Genomic DNA, 25,148 nt, shown 5'->3' with positions numbered 1-25,148 from the left:
TCTCTTCCCTAGTGGTTTATTAAATCATGGAAACATAATGAGCTAACATCACTCACTGTGCTGGTGTCTACATTTAGCCATCAATATGTGGAACATTCAGCAGACATATAGGTTGAACAGTAATACTATATGAAAAAGATGGAGATTTGGGGACTTCTAATGTATCTATTGTGTTTTAAGCAAGTGGTATTTAGTAACTTTGAATTTGAATGCAAGAGCTTTTCCTAGACACAGAATTTATTCTAATTGTCTCAGCATTTTTCTTTTAATAATGTATGTACTAACTGTCATTTACCAGTTAGAGACTTTTATTGTAGCTTATATTTTATTATTTTTATACTATACAAAGAGGATGTACAAAGATATTCAAAATAGCTAACTTATCATGAACATAAGTAATATATTTATATATCTGATTTAAAGGAATGGAAAACCTGTAGCTTGCACATATAAGTGTTTGAAACGATACAGTAGCTAATTTGCTCAATGTAGCTATTAAGGAGTCACACAGACTCCATCCTACACACAACGTATACCCATCAGGATATGCAGATTGTACAATTGTAGCCCGCATTAAAACATACCATTTCCTGGAAAGCTGCTACCTTGACTGTATAAAGCTAGATAAACTGGTCTCCCAGATCTCAATCCTCCTTGCAGTGAGTGCAGGGACCGTCTGTTACTGGGTTACGGATCTCCAAACCACCAACACACGGTCACCCCTGGGAGCCGCCTCTAAGTGGAGCTCCCGCCCAGCGTTTGTGTCTATGAGCAGCCCGCCTACGGTTATGGAAGCCTCTGGATCCCACAACAATGGGCGCCAGCTCTACCCGCCATTCCAATAGAACGTTGGTAGAACAGACGCTAATTAGGACGTCTCCATGGCAATGCCCCGCCTCTCATTGCAGCATAAGCCCAGTGACACGAAGACTCCGCCCCTATCCTCGCAACCTAGCACATAACAACAGTAACGGGCAAACTCCGCCCCCAGCTGTCCACAGGGGTGGAGACAATTTAGGAGCTATGGAGGAAGATGGTCCCCAGCAAGGGTTAGCGAGTGGGTTGCGATCTGATAGACAGGTCAGTACCTCAGTGACAGGATTCAGTATGGAAAGCACTAAATCCATACTTACCTACTTTCTTCAGCTCTCTTCCGGGAGCCAGCCAGTGGAGGGGGGCGTGAGGGGGCGGGGCGGCCAAAATCGCGTCATTTCGGCCCCGCCCCCTGTGACGTCATGACGCAAATTGCGTCATTTGACAGCGGGGGGCGGGGCTAAACGCCGCGATTCATCGGGAATCGCGGCGTTTGGGATCTAATTCTGCCCACTTCACTAGGAAGTGGGCACTTCCTAGTGAAGTGGGCAGAATTCGGGAGATTGCCACACTCGCCCGGGAGTCCGGGAGACTCTCGCAAAATGCGGGAGTCTCCCGGACATTCCGGGAGAGTTGGCAAGTATGACTAAATCACAACACATAGAACGTTACAGGATTATCCCTATACAATGTATTTGTCACAACACTATTAATGTTATTATTAATGTCATTAAGCTAATTTTCGCTGTTAAGAGGAACCCAGTCTAAATAACGTCTTGATATGTTGTGATCTAGGATTTTTTTTTTTTACATCAGTTCAAAATAATAGTGCTTTATAAGGAAGTTAAGCTAAAAAACATATTTTTTTACTTCCTTACAGCAGATGTTGTAGACTGTGAGAAAGATTGCCTGCAAACAGGTGGTCTCTGCAAGGTGTTATAGTTGGTATTACTTTATTAAAGTAATTTGTGCTGTCTTGGGAACCTGGCTTCCTGTGCACTCCAAAAGGCATTCTACAACTGGGTACCTGAACAGACAAATAACAGAGCATCAATGGCAGAACTACAGCAGTCAAGGATACTGTAGCATGCAAACTAGCCCTGACCCCAACTCCACACACAATGAAAAACTCCTGCTATTTACAAAGCCCTGAAATATAAGCCTACACCTGACAAAGAGCTGGGCTGGGGAGCACAAACACAGGGAATACATTTTTTTTTTATTTAACAGAAATTTGATACAATATTCAATTACAAGAAGCTAGTACAGAATGATCATATATAATCTGAGGTTTTACAATTGTCTTAAAAGAACAACAAGACAACATGGGGAGGAAAATTTGAGACTAAGTCGGGGTGGGCGAGAGGAGGCAAGGAGGGCGAGGATAATGCCCAGTTATGTATGAGTCCTGGATGACATAGTGGTGGTGGTTTTCTCATGGGAAGGACTTAGGGGTATATTTACTAAACTGCAGGTTTGAAAAACTGGAGATGTTGCCTATAGCAACCAATCAGATTCTAGCTGTCATTTTGTAGAATGTATTACATAAATAACTAGATTCTGATTGGTTGCTATAGGCACCATCTCCACTTTTTCAATCCTGTAGTTTAGTAAATCTACCCCTTAGTAGATAAGGGATTGGCTTACATAGGTACGTGGAGTCGGGTAGGTTGATTTTGTTTGAATAACCATGGAGCCCAAACCTGAGTAAAGGTATTTTCTTTGTGGTGTAAATTTACATGATTTTTTTCCATGTGTGCCATGAGCCATAGATAGAACTTTAGAGTGGAAATGTGGGGGAAGTCTCACTGTTTCTTACTTCACTACAAGGCCTTTGGCTGCAGCCAGAATACAGGATTAGCCGAGTGCTTATCTGTGTTATTCCAGTTGGTGGCAGTCTGAGGGTTCAAGGGTCTTTAAGAATAGTTCACCAGCTCAGAATGTGCAGACCTTGTCCCAATAGGCTGGTATGTATTTTTGGGCAGGTCCACCAAATATGGCCACGTTCTGACCAACAGTATGGACTGGGGTAGAGTACCAATTAGTAGTACACTTTGTAGGCATTTTCTTTAATCAAAGTTGAGATTGAACTGGCCACTATCCTTTCCCTGATTGTTTCCCAGTAGGCTTCATTGGGGGGCAGATCCCTCTGCCACTTCCTCTTGTGCTTGCTTTGAGAACCCAGGACCGAATCCAGCAGTATTCCTTAAAGGGATGAGATCATACATCATCAGGTGGAAAGAGATAGATATAGGGTTTTTCAATCTCGGGTAGGTTTCTAAGGAGGTTGTCTAGGACCCCAAGAAGTGTCTAAATTGAATATAGTTGTGTGAGAGTTTGAGGTGATTGTTCTGTTGGGCACCAAAGGACAGCCAGTCAGAGAGGTCATAGGCAACATCAAAGGCTCAGGGGAAATTCAGAATTGTCCTACAATAGGAGTATCGGTAGGTATGTCAATTGTGGGTTTCTGCAGCTTCTACACATGTGCCTCTGGCTGCAAAGTGTAGGGTAGGAAAAATTTCTCAAGGTTGGACTTTGGAGAGTCCTCATATGATAGAAGTAGAGCTAAGTCTGAGGTAGTCTCTGTGTCCAGCCAAGACAAGCTGGTGGGTGGAGCAAATTACCTGGGAAGCCTCTGCCACCTTGATTTCTTGGTGTATATTCAACAAATATAGTCCCATGCAAGTCTGTTTTAATAAAGTGCCCCCCTCCCCACCAAAAGGGAGTCCCACTGTTAGACAGCCTAGTAATGTAGGGCCTGATTCATTAAGGATCCTAAATGAAGAGGATCCTTATTTCAGTCTCCTGGACAAAACCATGTTACAATGCAAGGGGTGCAAATGAGTGTTCTGTTTTGCACATAAGTTAAATACTGACTGTTTTTTCATGTAATACACACATATGAACTTAAATTTAAAGTTCATATGTGTGTATTACATGAAAAAACAGTCAGTATTTAACTTATGTGCAAAACATAACACTCATTTGCACCCCTTGCATTGTAACATGGTTTTGTCCAGGAGACTGAAATAAGGATCCTCTTCATTTAAGATCCTTAATGAATCAGGCCCGTAGTCTGGATAAGCAATGCTTCTATCTTAGCCCCTGGTGTCAGAGGAAGAGACCACTTGTTGTAAAGATGAGAGCCTCCAATTTTAAGTTTATTGATCAAGGTGAGTCCAGTTTTTTTAAAAAATGTGAGCGTCTCTTTTGGCATAGTAATCTAAAGAACTGCACTAAGAGAGCGTAATGGCAAATATAATAAAAGGTGTATTACTGCTAATGTACTTGAAAGGTGGACTCGTGATAATGTAGTAGGTGAAAACAAGGAGGCAGATAGGAATAATATAATATAATCAAGCAAATAAAAATGTGGTTACTACCATAGTAGTAAGGATCTTTTAATTCGAAGTATCTACGCTACTTCTGCATGAAAGAGCTATAATCATTATGCCCATGATGTGAGTTTGGGTTCACACGTTCTTTTACTTCTATCTGCCTCCTTATTGTTTTCACCTACTACATTATCACAAGTCCACCTTTCAAGCACATCAGCAGTAATACACCTTTTATTATACTTGTCATTGCACCCTCTTAGTGCAGTTTTTTCATATGTTATTTGATGAGGTGCAGCATATATACAGTAAGAGCGCCTGATTCCCCTGTTTTTTTTACAGTAATTTAAAGCCTAGCTATTACATAACTCTAACATTAGCCCAAACTTCAAATCTGAACCCCCCTCCCCCCCCCAAGCTTTAACCCTATATCTAACATAAGCTGCAGCCTAAAGCTGGGTACACACCTATGCAATCTTACTTCAGATGCAAATTCTGTAACAATTGCACCAAGTCCTGATGAGCATGCTGATTCATGCATACATACCTACACAATTTACCTTCAGATCTGTGACTGTACACTCTACAGATGTCTGCCTACACTGCTGGTCGTGAGTGCATACACACTTCCAATTTGCCCGACAGCGTTCAATCGTTGATCATGATTGTTAGGAAGTTTAGAAAACCAAATCAACAAATGCAATGTGTTTTGGTACAATAAAACATGATCCTGGGAGCGTACACACTCTTGCAGTATCTAGTGATCTGCATGATAATTGCATAGATGTGTACTCAGCTTAACCCAGGGGTTTCCAAACTTTTGCCGTTCGCGGCACCCTTAGAGTCTCCAAATTTTTTCAAGGCACCCCTCCAAAATAATTATTGAGCAGTCCTGTTTTAGAAGTAGTTGGGTCAAAAAAATTGAATAAGTATTTAGGTCAGGACAGAAATACTTATTTAGTTGTATGCAAACATGCCCCCTCGGCATCCAGACACTCTGCCCTCAGGCACTCTGCCCCCTCTGCATCCAGACACACTGTCCCCTCTGCATCCAGACACACTGTCCCCTCTGCATCCAGACACACTGCCCCCTCTGCATCCAGACACACTGCCCTCTCTCACACTGCCCCCTCTGCCCTCTGTCACGCTGTCCCCCCTCCTCTGTCACGCTGTCCCCCCTCCTCTGCCCTCTCTCACGATGTCCCCTCTCCTCTGCCCTCTCTCACGATGTCCCCCATCCTCTGCCCTCTCTCACGATGTCCCCCCCCCTCTTCACTGTCACGCTGTCCCCTCCTCTGCCCTATGTCACGCTGTGTCCCCTTCCACTGCCCCTCTCACGCTGTGTCCCTCTCCACTGCCCCTCTCACGCTGTGTCCCCCTCCACTGCCCCTCTCACGCTGTGTCCCCCTCCACTGCCCCTCTCACGCTGTCCTCCTCTGCCCATGTCACGCTGTGTCCCCCTCCACTGCCACTCTCACAATGTCCTCCTCCTCTGCCCCTGTCACGCTGTGTCCCCCTCCATTGCCCGTCACGATGTCCCCCCTCCACTACCCCTCTCACGATGCCCCCCTCCTCTGCCGCGCTGTCACACTCCTCTGCCCCTCTGTCTCACTCCTCTGCCACACTCTTCTGCCCCGCTGTCACACTCCTCTGCACCTCTGTCTGCCCCGCTGTCACACTCCTCTGCCCCTCTGTCTGCCCCGCTGTCACACTCCTCTGCCCCTCTGTCTGCCCCGCTGTCTGCCCTGCTGTCTGCCCCGCTGTCTCACTCCTCTGCCCTGCTGTCACACTCCTCTGCCCCACTGTCTGCCCGCTGTCTGCCCCACTGCCACACTCCTCTGCCCCTCTGCCCCGCTATCTGCCCTCGGTCTGCCCCGCTGTCACACTCCTCTGCCCCGCTGTCTGCCCCACTGTCACACTCCTCTGCCCCGCTGTCCAGTTCCAGCTTATAGTACTTACAACTGGTGTATCTTTAGCTCTTCCTCTGAAATTACTAGCTGCTGCAGACTGATAACTAAATGCCCACAAGCAGCCCAGAGCCAATCAGGGGCTACCATTGAATACGGCCAATCAGAGCTTGAATCAGTCACACTGGCTGCTCTTGGCAGCCAAACGTTTACCTAATGTTTCTAGTGTTACCATACTCCCTGATGGTGTTGCTAGAGTTTGCTAGATTTGTGCTAGTGTTTTGTTTGCATTGCAGTTTTCGGAACCCATTGTGTTCTATTAATTGCATTTAGGATAAAAACATTGGAGAAGTTTAGAGTGATCCTCTAAACAACGGTAAAAATGTTAGTATCAAATGCATGTTAAACACATTTGCATTTGTAATGTGTTTTTTTTACTAGCATTAAACACGTGTATGTGCGGGTATGTGGCAGATCTGTGGACCGTTTTGTCTTGCACATAAAGTAAGGAGGCATTTTACAGTCTACTGTTCAGCTAGGATTTCTTGTAAACACAGTAATGTCACTTTAAAATGATTGATGTTTGATTGTTTAGTTTCACCATGTAAACATATCGCAAAGAATGGCACAACACAGGAAGGACTATTTAGGTTATTCCTGGTCAGTGACCAATGTTTTGGTTCTACATTAGGATATTCTTAGAAATAGTTCATACATGGGACAAAATGTAAAATTGGCCAGAAATACGCAGACATAATTTTCACTATAAAAGGAGGCGCTCGTGCGTATATCTGTGTATATAACATTCCCTTCCTTATTGCCTTGTGTAATATCACTGCTCACAGTGACTAGGGGGTGGAGCCCACTGACGTTACTATCGATCAGCAACAATAATTTACTTTTTGTTTCTTTCTGGTATTCTGATACTTCCTGGATACAGTGGTCTTCCATACCTCTATATCAAATGTGTTTATTACAGATAGTGGTCCAAGTGAAAATTTAAAAGTGGCTTTATGTAAAATATAATGGGAATGTAGGTGAATGGAATTTGATAGTATTACAATGAAGGCAGTAGGAGAAGTGGCAGTATGGCGTACCACCATAGACACCCCCACTTCTATCTCTAGTTACAAATTATGTCAGTTATGCAGAAAAAGGTTATAACTATAAACTGTACTGGGGCCAAGCTAGCTTTCACCCCAGGAGAGTTGCCATAGTGATTACTGTTAGTGCAGAGCTACACGGATGTCATGGCAAATTATATCAAATTGTATTAAAACAAGATACATTTAAAACACATGCTAAATTATGCAATTTGTTTCTTTCCAAGAGATTCTTTTATCTGGCGCTATAGCAAAGACACCAAGTCACTGAAGATATGCCCAGCCTGATGTTTGTGCAGTCTGAAATAGTATGAAAATCTAAACACATGTTTAGAAATGTCCTCTATAAAGTGAGTCTGTCAGATAGCTAAAACACTTTATATTCACCACTTTGTGGCACATACGGAGCAATGAGTGGCTGATTTCCTCTCTTACCTCCAGATTTGCCTTTTTCACCGTTGTTGAATGGGGCATGTTCGGAGGAGCCATTGTGAGCTAGAATGGACAAAATGAATAATTACTATTCTGCACCCTCCTCTCTTCCATACGCCAGAGGTGGCAGAGCTGCATTATAAGAAACACCAGATATTATATTTGGTGCCAAGGATGGAGCACTGTAGCTCTATGTTAAGAGCCATATATTTACATCTAGCCTATTAATGTTCCTGGAAGATACACTAAGGAAGGGAAGAATTGAGCAGTTGGTTATCATGGCCAGGGAATAGACATTTAGCATTTCAGACATTGCAGGATGTAATCCATAAATTTCAATTGAGCTGACATTTATGGGGCACCCAGACCAATAAAATAAGTATAAAAAAACAAATATAAAAAGGGAATAAAATCCTAGTCCACATCTACTGTATATGAGTAGGGGACAGTAATCATAGTGTCTGGTCAGAGGAAGGGTAGATGTGTTTGTTTTAATGCAATTATATTTGTCTCTCTTTTCTTGAGAAGCATGGACATCAGATTCTTATACAGTAAGGGACATATACACAGAAGTCCTCAGGGGCTTTGGGTACAGCAAAGATCAGGGGCTGATCCCCCCGCCACCCCTCTGGTACACTGAAGCTGGAGGAGGCTCATTAAAGTCATAAATAAAAATACATTTAAAAAAATGCAATCTGAAGAAGGTATGGTAGCTGGGGGAGAGGTCTGCATAGTCAGATCCACGTGCAGACTACTGTTGAGGAGGCACAGAGCTGAAGAATCCAAGTTGCTGGCCTCCTGGGAGTGGGACAGCTGCTCAGATAGATTTGCCAGCATTGACACTCAAAGAGTTAATATTCACTTTTACACATTAGCCATTTCTAGCCTTTTCTTGATTTAAACCCAACCTAAAAATATTTGCAGGAGAAATTTGGGAACTGATATAGAAGGTACTTGTATAGACCCATCTCAATGCCCAAGTTACCGTCCGATTTCTTTACTTAATGTAGATATTAAACTTTACGCAAAACTTATCGCCAATGACCTAAAATCTCTACTCCCAGTCTTAATTCACTCTGATTAAGTTGGTTTTGTTTCTGGCCGTTAGGCTAGAGATAACACAACTAAAGTCATTAATTTGATTCAATAAGCATTGTCCTCAGATGCCCCAGCTTTGTTTTTATCCACAGACGCTAAAAAAGAATTTGATCGTATTGATTGGTCTTTCATACGGTATATGCTCTCTCATATTGGTCTAGGCCCATTAGCGCTCCACAGGATTTTGGCTGTTTACCACTCCCCCACAGCACATATTAAAATAAATGGGATGCTCTCGGAGCCGGTGTTGATTGGAAACGGTAGCAGATGGGGCTGCCCACTCTCCCCACTAATTTTTGTGCTCTGAATGGAAGCTTTAGCCCAGTCTATTAGAACAAATCCTGACATATCAGGATTACGGATAAGTGAGATAGAATATAAATTAGCTCCTAGCCATGGTTACTAACCCAATTATTTCAATCCCTAACTTGGTCAAGGAATTCCAACGTTTTGGTTCTCTATCTACCTCCAAGATTAATTACTCGAAATTGGTAATCCTTAATATCTCACTACCTTTCCATGTAGCCGAGGGTATCCAACATACCTTCTCCTGGATAGGTCGGATCAATGTAATTAAGATGAATATTCTTCCTCACGTCCTCTATCTTCTACAGACTCTTCCAATCCATATTCCTGATAAATGGTTCGTTGACTTACATAATCTGTTGAGAGACTTCGTATGGGGAGGGAAAAGACGCTGCTTCAAACATGATGTACTGTATCGCCGCAGACACCTAGGAGGTTTACAGCTCCCACTTTTTTTCCTACATACCACAATGCAGTCATGTTAAGAAGGATTGTGGAGTGGACAATCTTTAACAGTGAGAAACAGTGGATTGACATTGAGAGTGTAAATCTGCCCTCCCTGCCCTGGTTTACCCCGTGGCTTAGCAAATTACCTTCCATTATTGGCCCTACTATTTCAAGGTGTGCTAGACTCCGTTCACTCACTCACATATCCTCGCTTATCTCTCCTTTGCTTCCAATTTTTTACAATCCATTGTTTCCGCCGGGTGAGCAAGTCGGCCCATTCAAAACTTGGGCTCGTGTTGGGATCACGCGGGTCGGCCAGCTGATTAACTCCACGGGTATGTCTCTCTTTACAGTAATTCAAGCTAAATGGGAACTACCAATCTCTGAGATCTGGAGATTTTTCCAAATTAAACATTTTCTAACCACTGGACCTTCCCGCAAAGACATAACAAGAGATCTTACAGCCTTTGAATTGATCTGTCAGGCCTCCAGCTGCCCTCCTCATCTCCTCTCTATTTTATATACTTTTCTTATTGAAAATTTGTTTTAACTCCTTACCCAGATTTACCAGAGATTGGGAACAAGATCGGGGTACCCAGATTCAAGCTGCAGGTTGGCCAAACATTTTTGAATCTACCCATGCATGCTCTACTAGTGTATCAGTCATAGAAACTCATTACAAAGTCTTGTCAAGATGGTATAGATGTCCGGCCCAATTATCTAGAATCTACCAAGGAGTTTTGAATGTTTGTTGGAGATGCCAGGAGGCCCCAGACACACTTCTCCATATTTGATGGAAATGTACAGTGCTTCAGCCTTTCTGGACTCAGGTCATTGCAATCTCTACAGATATTTTGAAGGATGAGGTCCCTGATTTTCCTGCCTTTTGGTTGCTAAATAAAACTAACTCCGATTTCCATCTTTAAAAAAATCAATTTTGAAATATCTCATATCAGCCGCCAAGGCAGTTATACCGACCCATTGGAAGTCCTCCACCCCCCGTCCATCAAGGAGTGGTTCTACAAAATAGAATTTTCTAGATCAATGGATGAATTAACATTGTTTTCAGCAGATAAATTTGCAGAATATTATGCCACTTGGTGTCTCTGGCTTACATTCCTAGATGAAGGGAAACTAACATCCTTGACAAGTTAAAATCCCATTTCCACAACCTTTAATGTTTCATGTTTACCACATTCATGATCACTAACAAAATGAGGTTGCTCCTCTCCCTACCTGATCCTCCTCTCCTCTCTCTCTTTTTCTTCTCCTCGGACTTCGTCCGATTGTAGCTGTCTTGTTTCTTCTCTTTTTCTTTCCCTTTATTTCTCTTACTTTCTATTTTTCTTGGTTATTACTTCATTACTTTGTTACGTAATTATATACTTCAGATTTTCTAATGTTCTGTTCAATTTGTCTATGATGTTTCAATCCATTGTTAACTATTTTGTACACTTAATAAAGAAATAATGTAGAAGGTACTTGTATAGATAGCGTGTATTCAGAATATCTTAGGTCTCTTTATCAGATATGCAACTACTGTGTTTATGATTAAACTTCAAATTTAGAATTTCAAATAAAACATTTTCCTTTCAAACATTAATTTTCATGTTGTTAGACATAATAGTTATTGTTATATAACAGTCTCAACAAGATATGTGACCTTTAAAAATGTATTCTGTTTAAACATAGGTATTTTTTGCAAACAACACAGTGACTGCTAGAAAAATTCAAGTCCATGTGGGATTAACTGAATTATGTAACTTGTCATCTCCTGTAAAGACCTTTCTTGGACCTCTAAAGTGCAACAAGTTTATTTACGATCAAGATACCCATGAAAGTACTTTGACTTCTACTTCATTTCGACTTCTGGATAGTCTAGATCTGACCAGCCCAGTTGGACAACTTCTTAATGAAACAATTCAAGCTCATCATAAAGCATATAGAACTGGCACAACAACCCTGTTCTTCCTTATTGGAGCATGGAGCAATGCTGTACTCGAATGTCTTCACCAAGGACTCCCCTTTTCAATGATCGTTTCAGTAATGTTAGAAGGACTAAACTCTTGTATTGAAAATCTTGACTCTTTACACATACACCTCAATAATATAACCAATCAGAGTTCCATTAACAAGACCACTGTCAGGCATGTAAGCACTTCTGATAGCGATGACAGGTGTGCTTTTAAATGTTCGCATCCTCTCTCTAAAAGCAACAAGCACAGACAACTTACTGAAGCTAACGTTGAAGACTTAAACAGTGGGACAGATCACACAAGTAGACTCTCTCATAGCAGATACTTCTCCATCCAGAGCAGAAGTTACTGTCAGAATACCTCAACAATGCCAACCAGTAATCACTCTTTAGGAGCTCTGACTAAGTCTTTGAGTCATGGGAGTTCAGAAGCCATGAATCTTGTGGAAAAAGCTGTAAGTCATCTCTTTGATAATGCGCCAGATACATTCGTGACCAAAGACCTCTTTCAGGCTTCCCGACTTGATGTTTGTTTTTTAAGGGGTAAATCAGAAGTGCACTCAAATGCATCCTTTGGATATACAACTTTAGTCAGCTTAGAGAATGCTGCCATCGCCAAACAATTAGAGGGCAAACCTTTGCAAGTCCTTCTTTTGGATGGGGATCTGACTGAGAAGTATCGCCATTTGGGCTCTAATAAGGCAAACAATCTAAAATACATATCTGAGTTTAACAGTGAACAAAGGACCTCTGAAGATTCATGGATAAGTTCTGCATGTAGGAAAATTATTCAAGCTAATGCTGACTTAATTTTAGTCAGGGGAGATGTCTGTCCACTACTTATGATGCATTGCGTTCAGAGAAATATTCTTACTATTCCTCATGTAAAGCAAAATGTTCTTCAGGCATTTAGTGAGTGTGCAGGAGCAGATGCAGTGACCTACCTTACACAGATAAATCAGCACAGCGTAGGCCGCGGAGTCTATGTCAACATATGCACAAAGTGGAGCTCAGTGCTAGAATCCAGCCAAAGAATTGCTATTAACCTCAAAGCTTGCAGGATGAATCTGGTCACAGTTGTGCTAAGCTGCAGATTGATACCCAAAATGCAAGTACTTGAAGATCAATTTTGGGCCTGCTCATATAGATTACATCATGCTCTTCATGATCAAAAAGTGTTTCCTGGTGGAGGTGCGGTTGAACTTTTGTGTCTCAGTCATCTTAGAAAACTTGAAAGAAATGTACCCTTTAATTCAGACAGCAGAGGACAGTTTTCCTGTAAGTCATCATGGGTGTCTACTGATGCCGTACATTACAAGACTTCTGTTTTCAAGTGCCTTGCCAAAGGCTGGTATAAATATATTTATGTTCTTCTCTGTAACATGGGTAAATATTCTTCTGAGTTAGAAGCTATGACTTTCATAGACAATGAACTGCAGAACATTGATGATTCTTTTTCTCCCTCTTCATACATTTTAAATGAGTACTCAAAAAATAGTGGATTGGTTGATAATTTAGGCGTTGCCACAGAATGTAGAGAAGTAATGGTGTATGATAATGCTGTTCCAAAGGTGGAGGCGTGGCGCAGTGCCCTGCATCTAGTTCTCACAGTGCTTCAATCAGATGCAGAGATTATTACAGGATCTACTCCACAAAAGCAGATCATAAAGAGAGAATCTGTAAATGCAGAATATCTGTTCCTGTAGTTTTTCTTGTTAGAATTAAGTTTCATGTTTTGTAAGTACATCATGGTGATATGAACATCACAATATAGTACAATATACATTTTTATTTTTTGGCTTAAATAAAGTTATTTTCTATCGGTCAGTAGATGTGTGAAATATTTATTAACACGTTGGATGTAGAGACTTTGTTCATATAAAGATGTGTTTTACACTACAATCATTCTGCATCAAGAACCTCATATCACTACTCTGCTGATGGGTAACCTGCTCCTTCTATTATCTAACTGTAAGTTTGTGTCTTCCTGCTTGCCCCCATTCCCCTCCTCACATCATGAATACCTATCATCACTATCATAGTCACTGTCTCCCACATGATCAACCCATTCATCTCCTACTGATGTGAGAATTTAGATGATCTGATTGGATACAGGTTTGTCATGGTGCTGGCAGCTCCCAGGAAAGAACCAATTATCTGGGGTAGCTATCAGACACACAAAACGTTTGGCACAGGTACAAGCTGAAGTGAAAGGATTGTAGAACAGTGATAGTCAAAGGATTGTAAAACAGAGAATAGTGGAGGATGAAACCGAGGTTGAATGATTGGAGAAGGAAGAATTGTGATGTACAGTCAAACAAAACAAGCCTTCCAAGCACTAGCAGAGATATCCAAAACCAAATTTTGCTCCTGCAAAGGTTTGGTAGAACTGAGGGACTTTATAAAGGCTACAAACAGGCAAGATTACTGTTCTGATTGACTTGACCTTTTCACTGATTGCAGGGTAAAGAAAATTACAGTATTCTAGGTGAGGTGACTAGCTAGATGTTCTTAGCAGAGTGCTGACTACAGGAATTGAGAGAAGGTGTTTGTTGCTACAATTTTGAACAGTTTTCTGATGGCTGTCATCTGAAGCTAGTTTTGTGAATCCTCACATTAATTGTCTTCTGACAGCTGTCATCTGCAGCTAGTGTGAAGGTAATTCTATACCCGATCACTTCAAAACTAAGGACATCCCAGGCAAGCAGCAGACAATGACTCAATATATTAAGTTGCCCAGATCCTAGTCAAACACACATTAAACAGATACAGTATACTTACAGGTCTAAACAATAGCGTTTACCATTGTATATCAATAATCAGTAGCAGAGAAAGAATCTTACAATAAGCTAAACATAATACACAGCAAGGACCCAAGATCCAGCTCTACCCTTACAATCATAACAATCGGGACAATATTAGTTCAAATATAGACAACTGCACCATCAGGAAGGAATAGTCAAATCAGTGGTCTCCTCCGCTTGCACTACCAAGCAGGTGAAAGGTACACTCAATATAAATTTGGAATGTGTCATAAATGACAAGGACACTAGGGCAGCACAATGGCTAAGTGGTTAGCACTTCTGCCTTACAGCACTGGGGTCATGAGTTCAATTTCCAACCATGGCCTTATCTGTGAGGAGTTTGTATATTCTCCCCGTGTTTGCGTGGGTTTCCTCCGGGTGCTCTGGTTTCCTCCCACACTCCAAAAAAAAAACATGCTGGTAGGTTAATTGGCTGCTAACAAATTAACCCTAATCTGTGTGTGTGTGTGTGTGTGTGTGTGTGTGTTAGGGAATTTAGAATGTAAGCCCCAATAGGGCAGGGACTGATGTGTGTGAATTCTCTGTGCAGCGCTGCGGAATTAGTGGCGCTATATAAATAAATGATAATAATAACTTCTAGCTCAAGCTGTTTATGAAACAATGTAGTAACAAAATTGTACATACTTGTACACTACCAGTCAAAAGTTTTAGAGCACCTTCATTTTTTCAGTGTTTTCTTAATAACCTGAAATGGTCAAAGGTAAGCGGTAAACTGCTAGATTTTGAAAAAAAAGTTTAGGTTATCAAAAACTGAAAAAATAATGTAGATTTCAGAGCTTTAAAAAAGGACTTTTTCAGGAAACAAAGAGCTTAAAATATTACAGCTGTTCTGCAGCAATGGAAATACATTAAGCCTTGAAACTTAATACAAACAATTCCTATAGGTGTAACAACTTTGTTGATTACATGATTACAAACTGTCTGTATAAAAGCAGTGTTGGAACAGAATGTAATTACACCCTCTGAAGCATTATTTGGACAATATTGTATTGCAATAAGTAGTATATTGTTATCAAAATGGTGAGAAACAAGCAATTAACAAAGGAAGACATACAGATCATTATAACCCTTCAAAGTGTAGGTCTGTCCTTTAGAGAAATTTCAAAGAAAGCCAGGGTGTCAGTGAGTAGTTTCCTACACCATCTAAAGGCACTTGGAAACTGATAGGAAGAGGTCTGACAGACCCAAAGCCACAACAGAATCTTAAGACAAGTTTCTGAGAGTCAACAGCTTGCATGATAGGCATCTCACAGGACAACAGCTTCAAGCGCAGCTTAACGGTGATCTTAGTAAGCAGTTTTGAAAGGTCAAGTTGCAGTAAAAAAGCCATTACTAAGATGGCAAAATAAGAAAAAGATGCTTCCCTGGGCCATGAAGCACCAGTGGACTACTAAGGACTTGTAGAAGGTCTTATAGTCTAATGAATCAAAATTTTAAATCTTAAGGTTTTGTATGCCGTTGAGTAGGCAAAAGAAGGGTTCCTCAGTCTGTGACACCAATTGTAAAACATGGAAGAGGAAGTGTGATGATCTGAGGCTCATTTGTTGGATCCACAGTCGACATCTTGCACAGACTGACTGGCACCCTAAACCAAAAGGGCTACCACAGTATTTTGCAGCACCATTTAATACCCTGTGGTCTACGCCTAGTTGGTCAGGTGTTCATCCTACAAGGTAATGACCCAAAACAAACCTCCAGGCTATGTCAGAACTACCTTCAAGTAAAAGAAAAGGACAGTAGGCTTCAAAACATGGAATGGCACAGTCTCCAGACTTGAACTCCATCAAGTTGGTTTGGGATGAACTGGACAGAAGGGTGAAAATCAAAGTAACCTACAAGTGCAACACATTTGTGGAAATTTCTGCAGCAGTGCTGGCAAGAACTACCTAAGCAGTATTTGATGTCCATCGTATAAAGAATGCCACTAATGATTCGGTGGCTGCAAAAGGTAGATACTTTGAATAGTCAACAGTTTAGATAAAATTTTGTTAAAAAAAATGGTTCTATGATTTAATTTTTTTCTCCAATTGTTTATTTATACTATGCTTTAATTTCAGAGTGAGACATTAAACTGCGTAAATTTTAATAAAAACATTGGGGTGTTCTAAAACTTTTGATTGGTGGTGTAGATAGTGTCAAAATACCAGTGGCACTGGACCAAAAGTATGTATCAGAGGGTATAACAGCGGCATACAACATAATAACCAGTTCACTGAAAGTCTGCATAATTAATTGACAAGTAAAATATTAACTAAGTGCAAAGAGCATAAATTAATATGTTTATAGAATATGAGTGTAAAACATGCTTTTATGTTCTTTGCACTTAGTCAGTTAATGTTAACCTTGTCAATAAATTCTGCAAACTTTCAATGAACTGGTCTGTATGCCACCGCTTTACCTTCTGATACTTGTGTTCCAGAGCCTGATGAAATAGGACTGAGTGTGAGTCAAGGCAACAAAAGCCTGTCATGGTCTCCACCTTTAACAGCCCCTTTCCCATTAAGTCAGAAAGTGCTTACCACTTCTTGGTTGCCCTCAGGTCTTAGGCACTTAGGAGTAGTAGGAGGCTTATGGATCCAAAGAGTAGTCAGGGTCAAACGCAGAGGTCTGAATCGGGAAAAGATAAACTGAATGCAGATGTGTCACAGGAACAGCGTGACCACAACTATAATCGGCACAACAGAGCAGTGAGCTAATCAGGAGGCTTCTAGCTAGCCGGGCTCCCTAAACATTAATTTGCTGCACACTGCCCACATAGCTGCTTGGAGGCAACCGAGCAGCCAAGCAAGTACAATCATGGTGGCGCCTGTCTGCTCTCTGCACATTTCATTGGCCTTAGAAATATGTAACTCAAACTATTGCCTATCCAGGTTCACCTACACTCTCTGCTGGTGGGGAGCACCCTGCAAATCTTACACTGTTATTTTATGTATCATTTGCATGTAAGTGCAATTTTAATTGCTACTATGGTGTCTAATAATCTATTTAAACTGCATTTTCATTGTCATTTACAGCACATTCCAGATCTATTTCAGATAATGTATGTAATGGAGAGTATAACTGATTTAAACTAAATTAAATTAAACATCCCTAATTCACTTATTTATACATAACACACATATTTATTCATTATTATATTCATTTACAGTAACTTAACAGAAGTCTGTAATGATGAAAAAGTAATCCTATGGCATCTGTGTCACAAAACAGAAAAGATTGGGGAACACGGATCTATAGTATTGATCGTAACCCAGAAGACCAAACTAAATCCTTTTTGCTACATCCTTTTAAAATAAGGTGAAATTTATAACCTACACACTTCACTAAACATAATTTTAAAAATGGATATTTTAAAAGCAGTAAGACTATGTCATGTTGCACCACTAGATGGCAAACTCCTGATAGTTTACTTACATATACATCTTGTTTACTGTGTTTTTTTTAAGAGACCACTAAGTTTACGCTAAACATTGCACATAATTTGTTACTATAGTTTAACTTTTGCCATTTTTGTAAAATGTCATTAGATTCCTAATAGTATCTTGTTACAGATATATTCAGTAAGTAAACATGTACTCTTATTACTGCCAAATGAGAATGTGGTATTCTGAGGAGGATGTATAAAAGCACATGTTGATCTGACCATTTTTAAAACAGTGATGAACCACAAACCACTGTGTATGAAAACAACTTTGCACCTTCATTAAATATTATGGAGTTTAGCTGTATTTTATGTGCACTGGCAACAAACTCCACAAACCATACAAAAGCAACTTCTGCAATTTTTGGTATTACAAGTTCATAAAGTCACGTTAACAATTCTGGCATTGCCGCAAAGGAAAAACAGGCCATGTACTAAAGTCTAAAACATCTCTGTATCTAATTATAAAAATACAATGATGGTTGCTGCTTCTGCTTACAATGCCACACAGGCATAATTTTATTATTTATCAACATTTTTTTATGTAGCACCAGCATTCTATACAGCAATTTCAGTTTGGAATAAACATGGTAATAAAACACGCTTATCTAAATGCATACTACTGAGAAACATTATTTGTTGCAATAAAATACTGGATGTATTTACAAATCCTACCAAAATATACACAGGCGTCCTATTTACTCCTCTTAAAAATTGTAATGGAAGTTAACTCAGTAAAACTATAATATACAAATTATATTGATATATGCATTAATAACTGTAAACAGGGAGTTCTGATGTCATCACTTCAATGTTGAATAGGGAAATTTGTGTATTATAGGAAACAATGCACCCTCTATTGTAAAATCCAACTGATTTTACAAGTCAACTCAGTATTCTGTGATGTCTAAACGCATTCGTCTTACAGATTTGTGGTGTGGAGTGTATGGTGAGAGTGTAGGGCGAGAAGGGGAAGAGGTGAGTCAGGAAGATTCAGAGAAAGCAGGGGCAAATGAGGGGAGCCAGGTTGCTAAAAACAAGTCTGGCAGTAACATTAGATTCCCTTTGTCGAGAACATTACATCATGTTATGAGCAGAACCTGGGGAACCAGGACCCCCATTTTCAGAGAGTAGCAGTTATGTGCAGTAGTCTGTAATGCAGTGGGTCGCTTGTTGAAGACTGTGTCAAACTACAGGAGTTCTTTGACACTTAGGCGAACTACAGGGGTTCTTTGACACTTAGGCGGTTGTCACGGTTTACTGGGATACAGACCCCTGACCTGCCAAGACAAACACTCACCAGAGGCGCGAGTCTAACGTAGTGGCTGGCCTTCACTAAGAACCGCCGCAAGGTGGTATGGACTTTGCGGCGACCGCCACGCAGGTCGCGGTCCTCTGGTAGTGGGGCAGGTTCCACGGAGTTCGGAGAATCAGAGCTTGGTGGAAACAGAAATGACCGCTGAGATAGCGAAGCTGTATGGAGTACTGTGGATTGCAGGATGACCGCTGGGATAGCGGGAAGCTGTACAAGTTGCTGCGGTTTGCAGGATGACCGCTGGGATAGCGAGAAGCTGTACAAGTTGCTGCGGATTGCAGGATGATTGCAGGATGCTGTAAGGAATTGCTGGAGGAATTCACTAGGAACTGCCAAACTGAACCTAAGATCAGGCTCAGAAAAGAGGAAGAGACAGGTTTAAATACTGGAGGGAGATTCTTTAGCCAATAGGAGGCTCCGAAAGGCTTTAAAACAGTAATCCAAGATGGCGGCCGCCACCGGGAGTTTGTCGGAACGCCGGAGAGGTAAGCGAGCCGGGTCCCGGCTGGCGGGTACCCGGCGTGTGACAGTACCCACCCCCTCCTTTAAAAGGTGGACACCGGACACTTGGCCCAGGTTTGCCGGGAAACCTAGAATGGAATTTCTTCAGAAGGCCTGGAGCGTTGATATTGGCTGCACGGATCCAGGAGCGCTCTTCAGGTCCAAATCCTTTCCAATGGACTAGATACCAAATGCGACCTTTGGAAACTTTTGAGTCCAAGAAGTGGGTTATTTCGAAATCCTCATCCCGTTGGAGTTGGACAGTTGAAGGCGTAGAGGAGGACGTGGAGAAGCGGTTGATAATAAGAGGTTTCAACAGGGAGGCATGAAAGGAGTTTGAGACACGAAGATTCTGGGGTAACTGTAATTTAAAGCAGACTGGATTTAAGATTCGCAGGATCTTATAAGGACCTATATAATGGGGTGCAAACTTCATACACGGGATATTGAGGCGTATATTCTTCGTAGAAAGCCAGACTCGATCCCCGATCTTGAAAGCAGGAACGGCCCGCTTCCGCTTGTCAGCGAAGAATTTGTATCTGGAAGACGATCTCTTGAGAGCAGACCGGACTTGAGTCCAGATGGAAGAAAATTTTTGACGTACCGAATCCACTGCAGGCACCTGGGTGAGAGGGAGGGACGAAAGTTCAGGAAGAAGTGGATGAATTCCAAATACAGTGGAAAAAGGAGTAGAGGACGCGGACTCATGGTACGCATTGTTATGCGCGAATTCAGCCCAAGGTAGAAGGTCCACCCAGTCATCCTGGTTAGCAGAAGAAAATATCCTCAAAAAGGTCTCGAGTTCCTGATTGACCCTCTCGGTCTGTCCATTAGATTGTGGGTGGTAAGAAGATGACAGACATAAGCGGATACCCAAAACTTTACATAGAGCCCGCCAAAACTTGGAAACAAACTGTACTCCTCTGTCAGACACAATCTCGGAAGGACATCCATGAAGTCGGAAAATCTCCTTAATAAAATGGTTGGCAAGAACAGGAGAGGAAGGTAGACCCACCAGAGGAACGAAATGAGCCATCTTGGAGAACCTATCTACGATGACCCAGATAGTGTTGAATCTTTTGCTGGGAGGAAGATCCGTAATGAAGTCCATGCTAATGTGGGACCAAGGCCGAGAAGGAATAGGTAGTGGCTGGAGAGGACCTGCTGGGGCCTGATGGGAGGGTTTGGATTGGGCGCATGTACCGCAGGCAGCTACAAAGTCCTTTACATCGTTTTGAATAGTGGGCCACCAATAGTTTATGGATATGATCTCCAGGGTCTTCCGGGTTCCAAGATGTCCAGCGAAACGAGAAGCCTGGTAACAAGAGAGGATCCTCCTCCGGAGAGCGATAAACAAACGTCTTACCCACAGGTGGAGTACAAGGAGTAGAGGCAGACAATTGCACACATCTGGGGTCCAAGAGAGGGCGTTTAACGGGCTCCTCAGAGTCAGAGGTAGGATTGAGGGCCCGAGATAAGGCGTCGGCTTTCTTGTTTTTTGTGGCAGGTTTAAAGGTGATGATGAGCTCGAAGCGGGAGAAAAACAGTGACCAACGGGCCTGCCGAGAATTCATACATTGAGCAGAGTGTAGATACGACAAATTCTTATGGTCGGAGAAAATAGTAACCGGATACAGAGCTCCCTTCAGAAGGTATCGCCACTGCTCCAAAGCCACTTTAATAGCCAATAACTCCTTATCTCCGATGGTATAATTCCTCTCGGCTGGTAGGAGACTCCTAGAATAAAAGGCACAGGGATGGAATTTGTTTTGTTCGGATCTCTGGGACAGGATGGCCCCTATGCAGATATTGGAAGCATCGAGAAAGAATGGACGAGACGTCTCAGGCTGCTGGAGCAGAGGAGAAAGCGTTCTTTAGATATTGAAATGCCTGTAAGGCTTCGGGAGACCAGGATTTAGCCCTTTCTAAACCTTCAGTGTATGTTCCTTTAACTTAATTGGCAGATCAGGCAACACTCCCTATATTAAGCACCTGTGGTCAATACCACGTTGCCTGATCTTGGAGTCTCATTCCCCATGAGTCTCTGAAGGTGTTCCTGTGTTTCCTCGTTTATTCAGCCCTGCTGATTCCTGTGGTTTCCAAACCACTTCTACCTCTGTGGTTTCCAAACCACTTCTACTACTGTGGTTCCCATACCACAGTTTCCCTTCTGTGTATCATCGTGACTGTGAGCTGATTCCTATCCGCTGCCTCCGTGCACTACAGTCTTCTAACCACTTCAACTCTACCATGTATTATTGGGACTGTTAGCTGATGTCTATCCGCTGCCTCCGTGCACTACAGTCTTTCATTCACATCCACTCACCTGTTCATGATTGTGACTGCTAGCTGATTCCTATCCGCTGCCTCCGTGCACTACAGTCTTCAACCTGCAACTCGTCTGTGTTTCATCATCGTGACTGCTAGCTGATTCCTATCCGCTGCCTCCGTGCACTACAGTCTTCAACCTGCAACCCGTCTGTGTTTCATCGTGACTGTTTGGCTGATTCCTATCCGCTGCCTCTGTGCGCTTCAGTCTTCAGTCCTTGTCAACTCTCCCGTGTTTCCTTGAGTCTGCTGCTACTATTGCTACCCGCTACTCTCCGTGTTCAACAGTTCCAGTTCAACTCTGCTCTCCCGTGTCCCATCGTTACGGCACCTGCTGGTTGCTATTGGCTACCTCCGTGTTCCCGCAGAGACCCGCTGCTGCTACTCCTCAGCGCTACTCACCCATCTACTGCTGATCCGCTCTCCACGCTTTCCTGTGTTCCCTGCTGGTCTACCTACCTGTGCGCTGCACCTACTAGACCACCGCTTCACCCATCCAGGGACTTCGCATCCTGCCGGCCTCCTGCCGTTCAGGTATCTCTGCACTCCTGTCTGACTGCCTTCTCCTGAACCACGGTATGCATACTTCTCATTGACTGTGCTGTGTATTGCATACCTTGCTGGACTGTGTTGGTTCTCCTCTGGAGTGTGCTATCCGCTGAGTCTATTGCCATCATTGACTGTGTTATCTCGTGCTGGACTACTTCAAGAGACTTTCTATATTGGCAGTGTTGTTCAGTCATCTATACATTTATATTGTGCATATTACTGTGGATCAAAGTCAAGGTGCCCGTGTATATCTTGTGTTGCAGTCTCTCCCCGTGCACCTCCTCACATATATATTCAGTGGTACAACTTGCTGGTGGCAGACCACTGACCCCTGTTTCCAGTTTCACCTGTTCCAGTATCCTCTCACATAGCAGTGGTACAACTTGCTAACGCAGACCACTGACTCCACGGATACCTCCACTTGGATTCTATTCCTTCACTCAGACAGCGGTACAACTTGCTATCCGCAGACCGCTGACTCTCATCACCCCCTCGTTTCTGTTGGACATTCCTCCTCACTATAGCAGTGGTACAACTTGCTACCGCAGACCACTGACTACCTTCACGTGTCCTTTGTCCATACAGTTCCTCGTGTATTACTACCTCCATATTGCCAGTGCTGCTAGTCATAGACTTTCCTGAGCATCTCATCATCTGCTATTTCCTGTTCCGTGATCACCCTGCTACCAGAGTACCATATTACCACCTATACTGCTCTGGTAAGCCTATCACCTGGTGATCCCTGGGTAAAGACTCCTAGTGCCCGTGACACCCAGGATGAGCGGACTGGTAGCAACAGGTAGAACTAGGAAGGAGATTTGCTCTTGATGTAAAACTCCTACTTGAAGGCTGAGCAGAGAGGTGCGTTCAGTAATAGTTCCTCTAGGCATTCCTGAACCATCAATGGCCGTTACTACAATGGCCCTCTCCAGAGAAATAACGGGTAAGGCATGCCAGGGACTGAGAAATGAAGTTGCCTGCTGCCCCGGAATCCACTAATGCAGGAGTAGTGAACGGGTTCCCAGAGGCCAGGATGGACACGGGAAAGGAACAGGTTTTAGAGCCAGAACAAATAGGAGAGGATTCGGAAGACCCCAGCCTGACCTCCCCAGAGCAGGTTAGGGTTTGGCATTTCCCGGTCTCTTGGGGCAAGAATTCAGCAGATGACCCGTGTCAGCACAGTAGATGCAAAGCTTGTTCTTCAGTCTGCTCTCTCGTTCCTCCGGAGTTAGGCAAGAACGTCCCAATTCCATGGGCTCCACAGGAGATAATGGGTGTTGGAACCGATGTGCCATTCTGGAAGAAGAACGGAAGGAAGATTCCTTCTCTGAAGATCGCTCCCGAAACCTCAGATCAACTCTGTTGCAAAGAGAGATTAGGGCGTCCAAGGTGGACGGCAGCTCTTGGGAAGCCAGAACGTCCTTGACTTTGTCAGAAAGGCCTTGCCAGAAGGCGGCCACCAGGGCGTCATTATTCCACTGGAGTTATGAAGATAAGGTCCGGAATTGGATTACATACTGTGCTACGGAATGAGTCCCCTGTCGGAGGCGGAGGATACTGGAAGCCGCTGAGGAAACCCGACCGGGTTCATCGAATATTTTCCGAAAAGCCGCGATGAAGGCGGCACTATCGCTCAGAAGTGGGTCGTCTCTCTCCCACAGGGGGAGGCCCAAGCCAGAGCCTGTCCGGAGAGCAAGGATATAATATAGGCCACCTTGAAGCGATGAGTTGGGAAATTCTGAGGTTGAAGCTCGAAATGGATGGAACATTGATTAAGGAAACCTCGACAGGATTTCGGATCTCCCTCAAATTTAGTGGGAGTAGGCAAATGGAGAGTAGACGGAGCAGATGCAGAAAGGCGCTCAGAGGGTTGAGCGGCTACAGGAGGATCCACCCCGGCACGAGGAGCGGCGACTCGCAGGGAATCCACACGGGTGACTAGGGCTTGGAAGCACTGTAATAACTGTTGCTGCATTGCATCCTGTTGTTCTACTCGGGAAACCAAGTGCTGGAGCATGTCCCTTACTGAAGGTTCCGTGGAGGGATCCGTCATGGCCTGATCTTACTGTCACGGTTTACTGGGATACAGACCTCTGACCTGCCAAGACAAACACTCACCAGAGGTGCGGAGGCTAACGTAGCGGCTGGCCTTCACCAAGAACCGTCGCAAGGTGGTATGGACTTTGCGGCAACCGCCACGCAGGTTGCGGTCCTCTGGTAGTGGGGTTCCACGGAGTTCGGAGAATCAGAGCTTGGTGGAAACAGAAATGACCGCTGAGATAGCGAAGCTGTATGGAGTACTGTGGATTGCAGGATGACCGCTGGGATAGCGGAAGCTGTACAAGTTGCTGCGGATTGCAGGATGACCGCTGGGATAGCGGGAAGCTGTACAAGTTGCTGCGGATTGCAGGATGATTGCTGCGGATTGCAGGATGTTGTAAGGAATTGCTGGAGGAATTCACTAGGAACATCCAAACTGAACCTAAGATGAGGCTCAGAAAAGAGGAAGAGGCAGGTTTAAATACTGGAGGGAGATTCTTTAGCCAATAGGAGGCTGGGAAAGGCTTTAAAACAGTAATCGGGTCTGCGCATGCGCCGGAGAGGTAAGCGAGCCGGGTCCCGGCTAGCGGGTACCCGCCGTGTGACAGCAATCCACCCCTTATATAATACACCAGCTGTAAGAAAGATCTGAGACAAATGTTTACACCTGAGTTGATTGAGGGCATTAATGTACAAGACACTAACAGGGCTTCAGCACAGCAACATTCTGGTGAGTATAGATATACATTTTTG

At 43.1% G+C, this 25,148-nt stretch overlaps 2 protein-coding genes across 4 annotated transcripts in view; one reads left to right on the top strand and one right to left on the bottom strand.

Moving 5' to 3' along the window:
- Positions 1 to 25,148, bottom strand: part of LOC142141560 (uncharacterized) — an 88,275-nt gene that overhangs the window by 5,764 nt on the left and 57,363 nt on the right. The window contains exon 1 of one of the 3 annotated variants that reach the window (XM_075200183.1): positions 585 to 888. The exons of the other annotated variants lie outside the window; for them this stretch is intronic. Within the exon in view, the coding sequence (XP_075056284.1) occupies positions 585 to 587 (3 nt within the window). The 5' untranslated portion in view covers positions 588 to 888. Of the gene's footprint in view, positions 1 to 584; positions 889 to 25,148 lie in introns of those variants that run through there. 3 annotated transcript variants of the gene reach the window in all.
- Positions 937 to 13,234, top strand: BBS12 (Bardet-Biedl syndrome 12). The gene is made up of 2 exons (XM_075200121.1): positions 937 to 1,080; positions 11,134 to 13,234. Exons 1-2 carry the CDS (start codon positions 1,024 to 1,026, stop codon positions 13,120 to 13,122), a joined length of 2,046 nt encoding a protein of 681 aa, XP_075056222.1. The 5' UTR covers positions 937 to 1,023; the 3' UTR covers positions 13,123 to 13,234.

This window comes from Mixophyes fleayi, chromosome 1, assembly GCF_038048845.1.
Source record: "Mixophyes fleayi isolate aMixFle1 chromosome 1, aMixFle1.hap1, whole genome shotgun sequence".
NCBI lineage: Eukaryota > Metazoa > Chordata > Amphibia > Anura > Limnodynastidae > Mixophyes > Mixophyes fleayi.
The sequence above is the reverse complement of the archived record's forward strand: the minus strand, read 5'-3'. Positions and strand labels throughout refer to the sequence as shown.

Coding starts and splice junctions, on each gene's coding strand:
- BBS12 (XM_075200121.1), top strand. CDS start 1,024: ATGGAGGAAGATGGTCCCCAGCAAGGGTTAGCGAGTGGGTTGCGATCT. Junction 1,081..11,133: donor GGTTGCGATCTGATAGACAG/GTCAGTACCTCA, acceptor GTTTAAACATAG/GTATTTTTTGCAAACAACAC.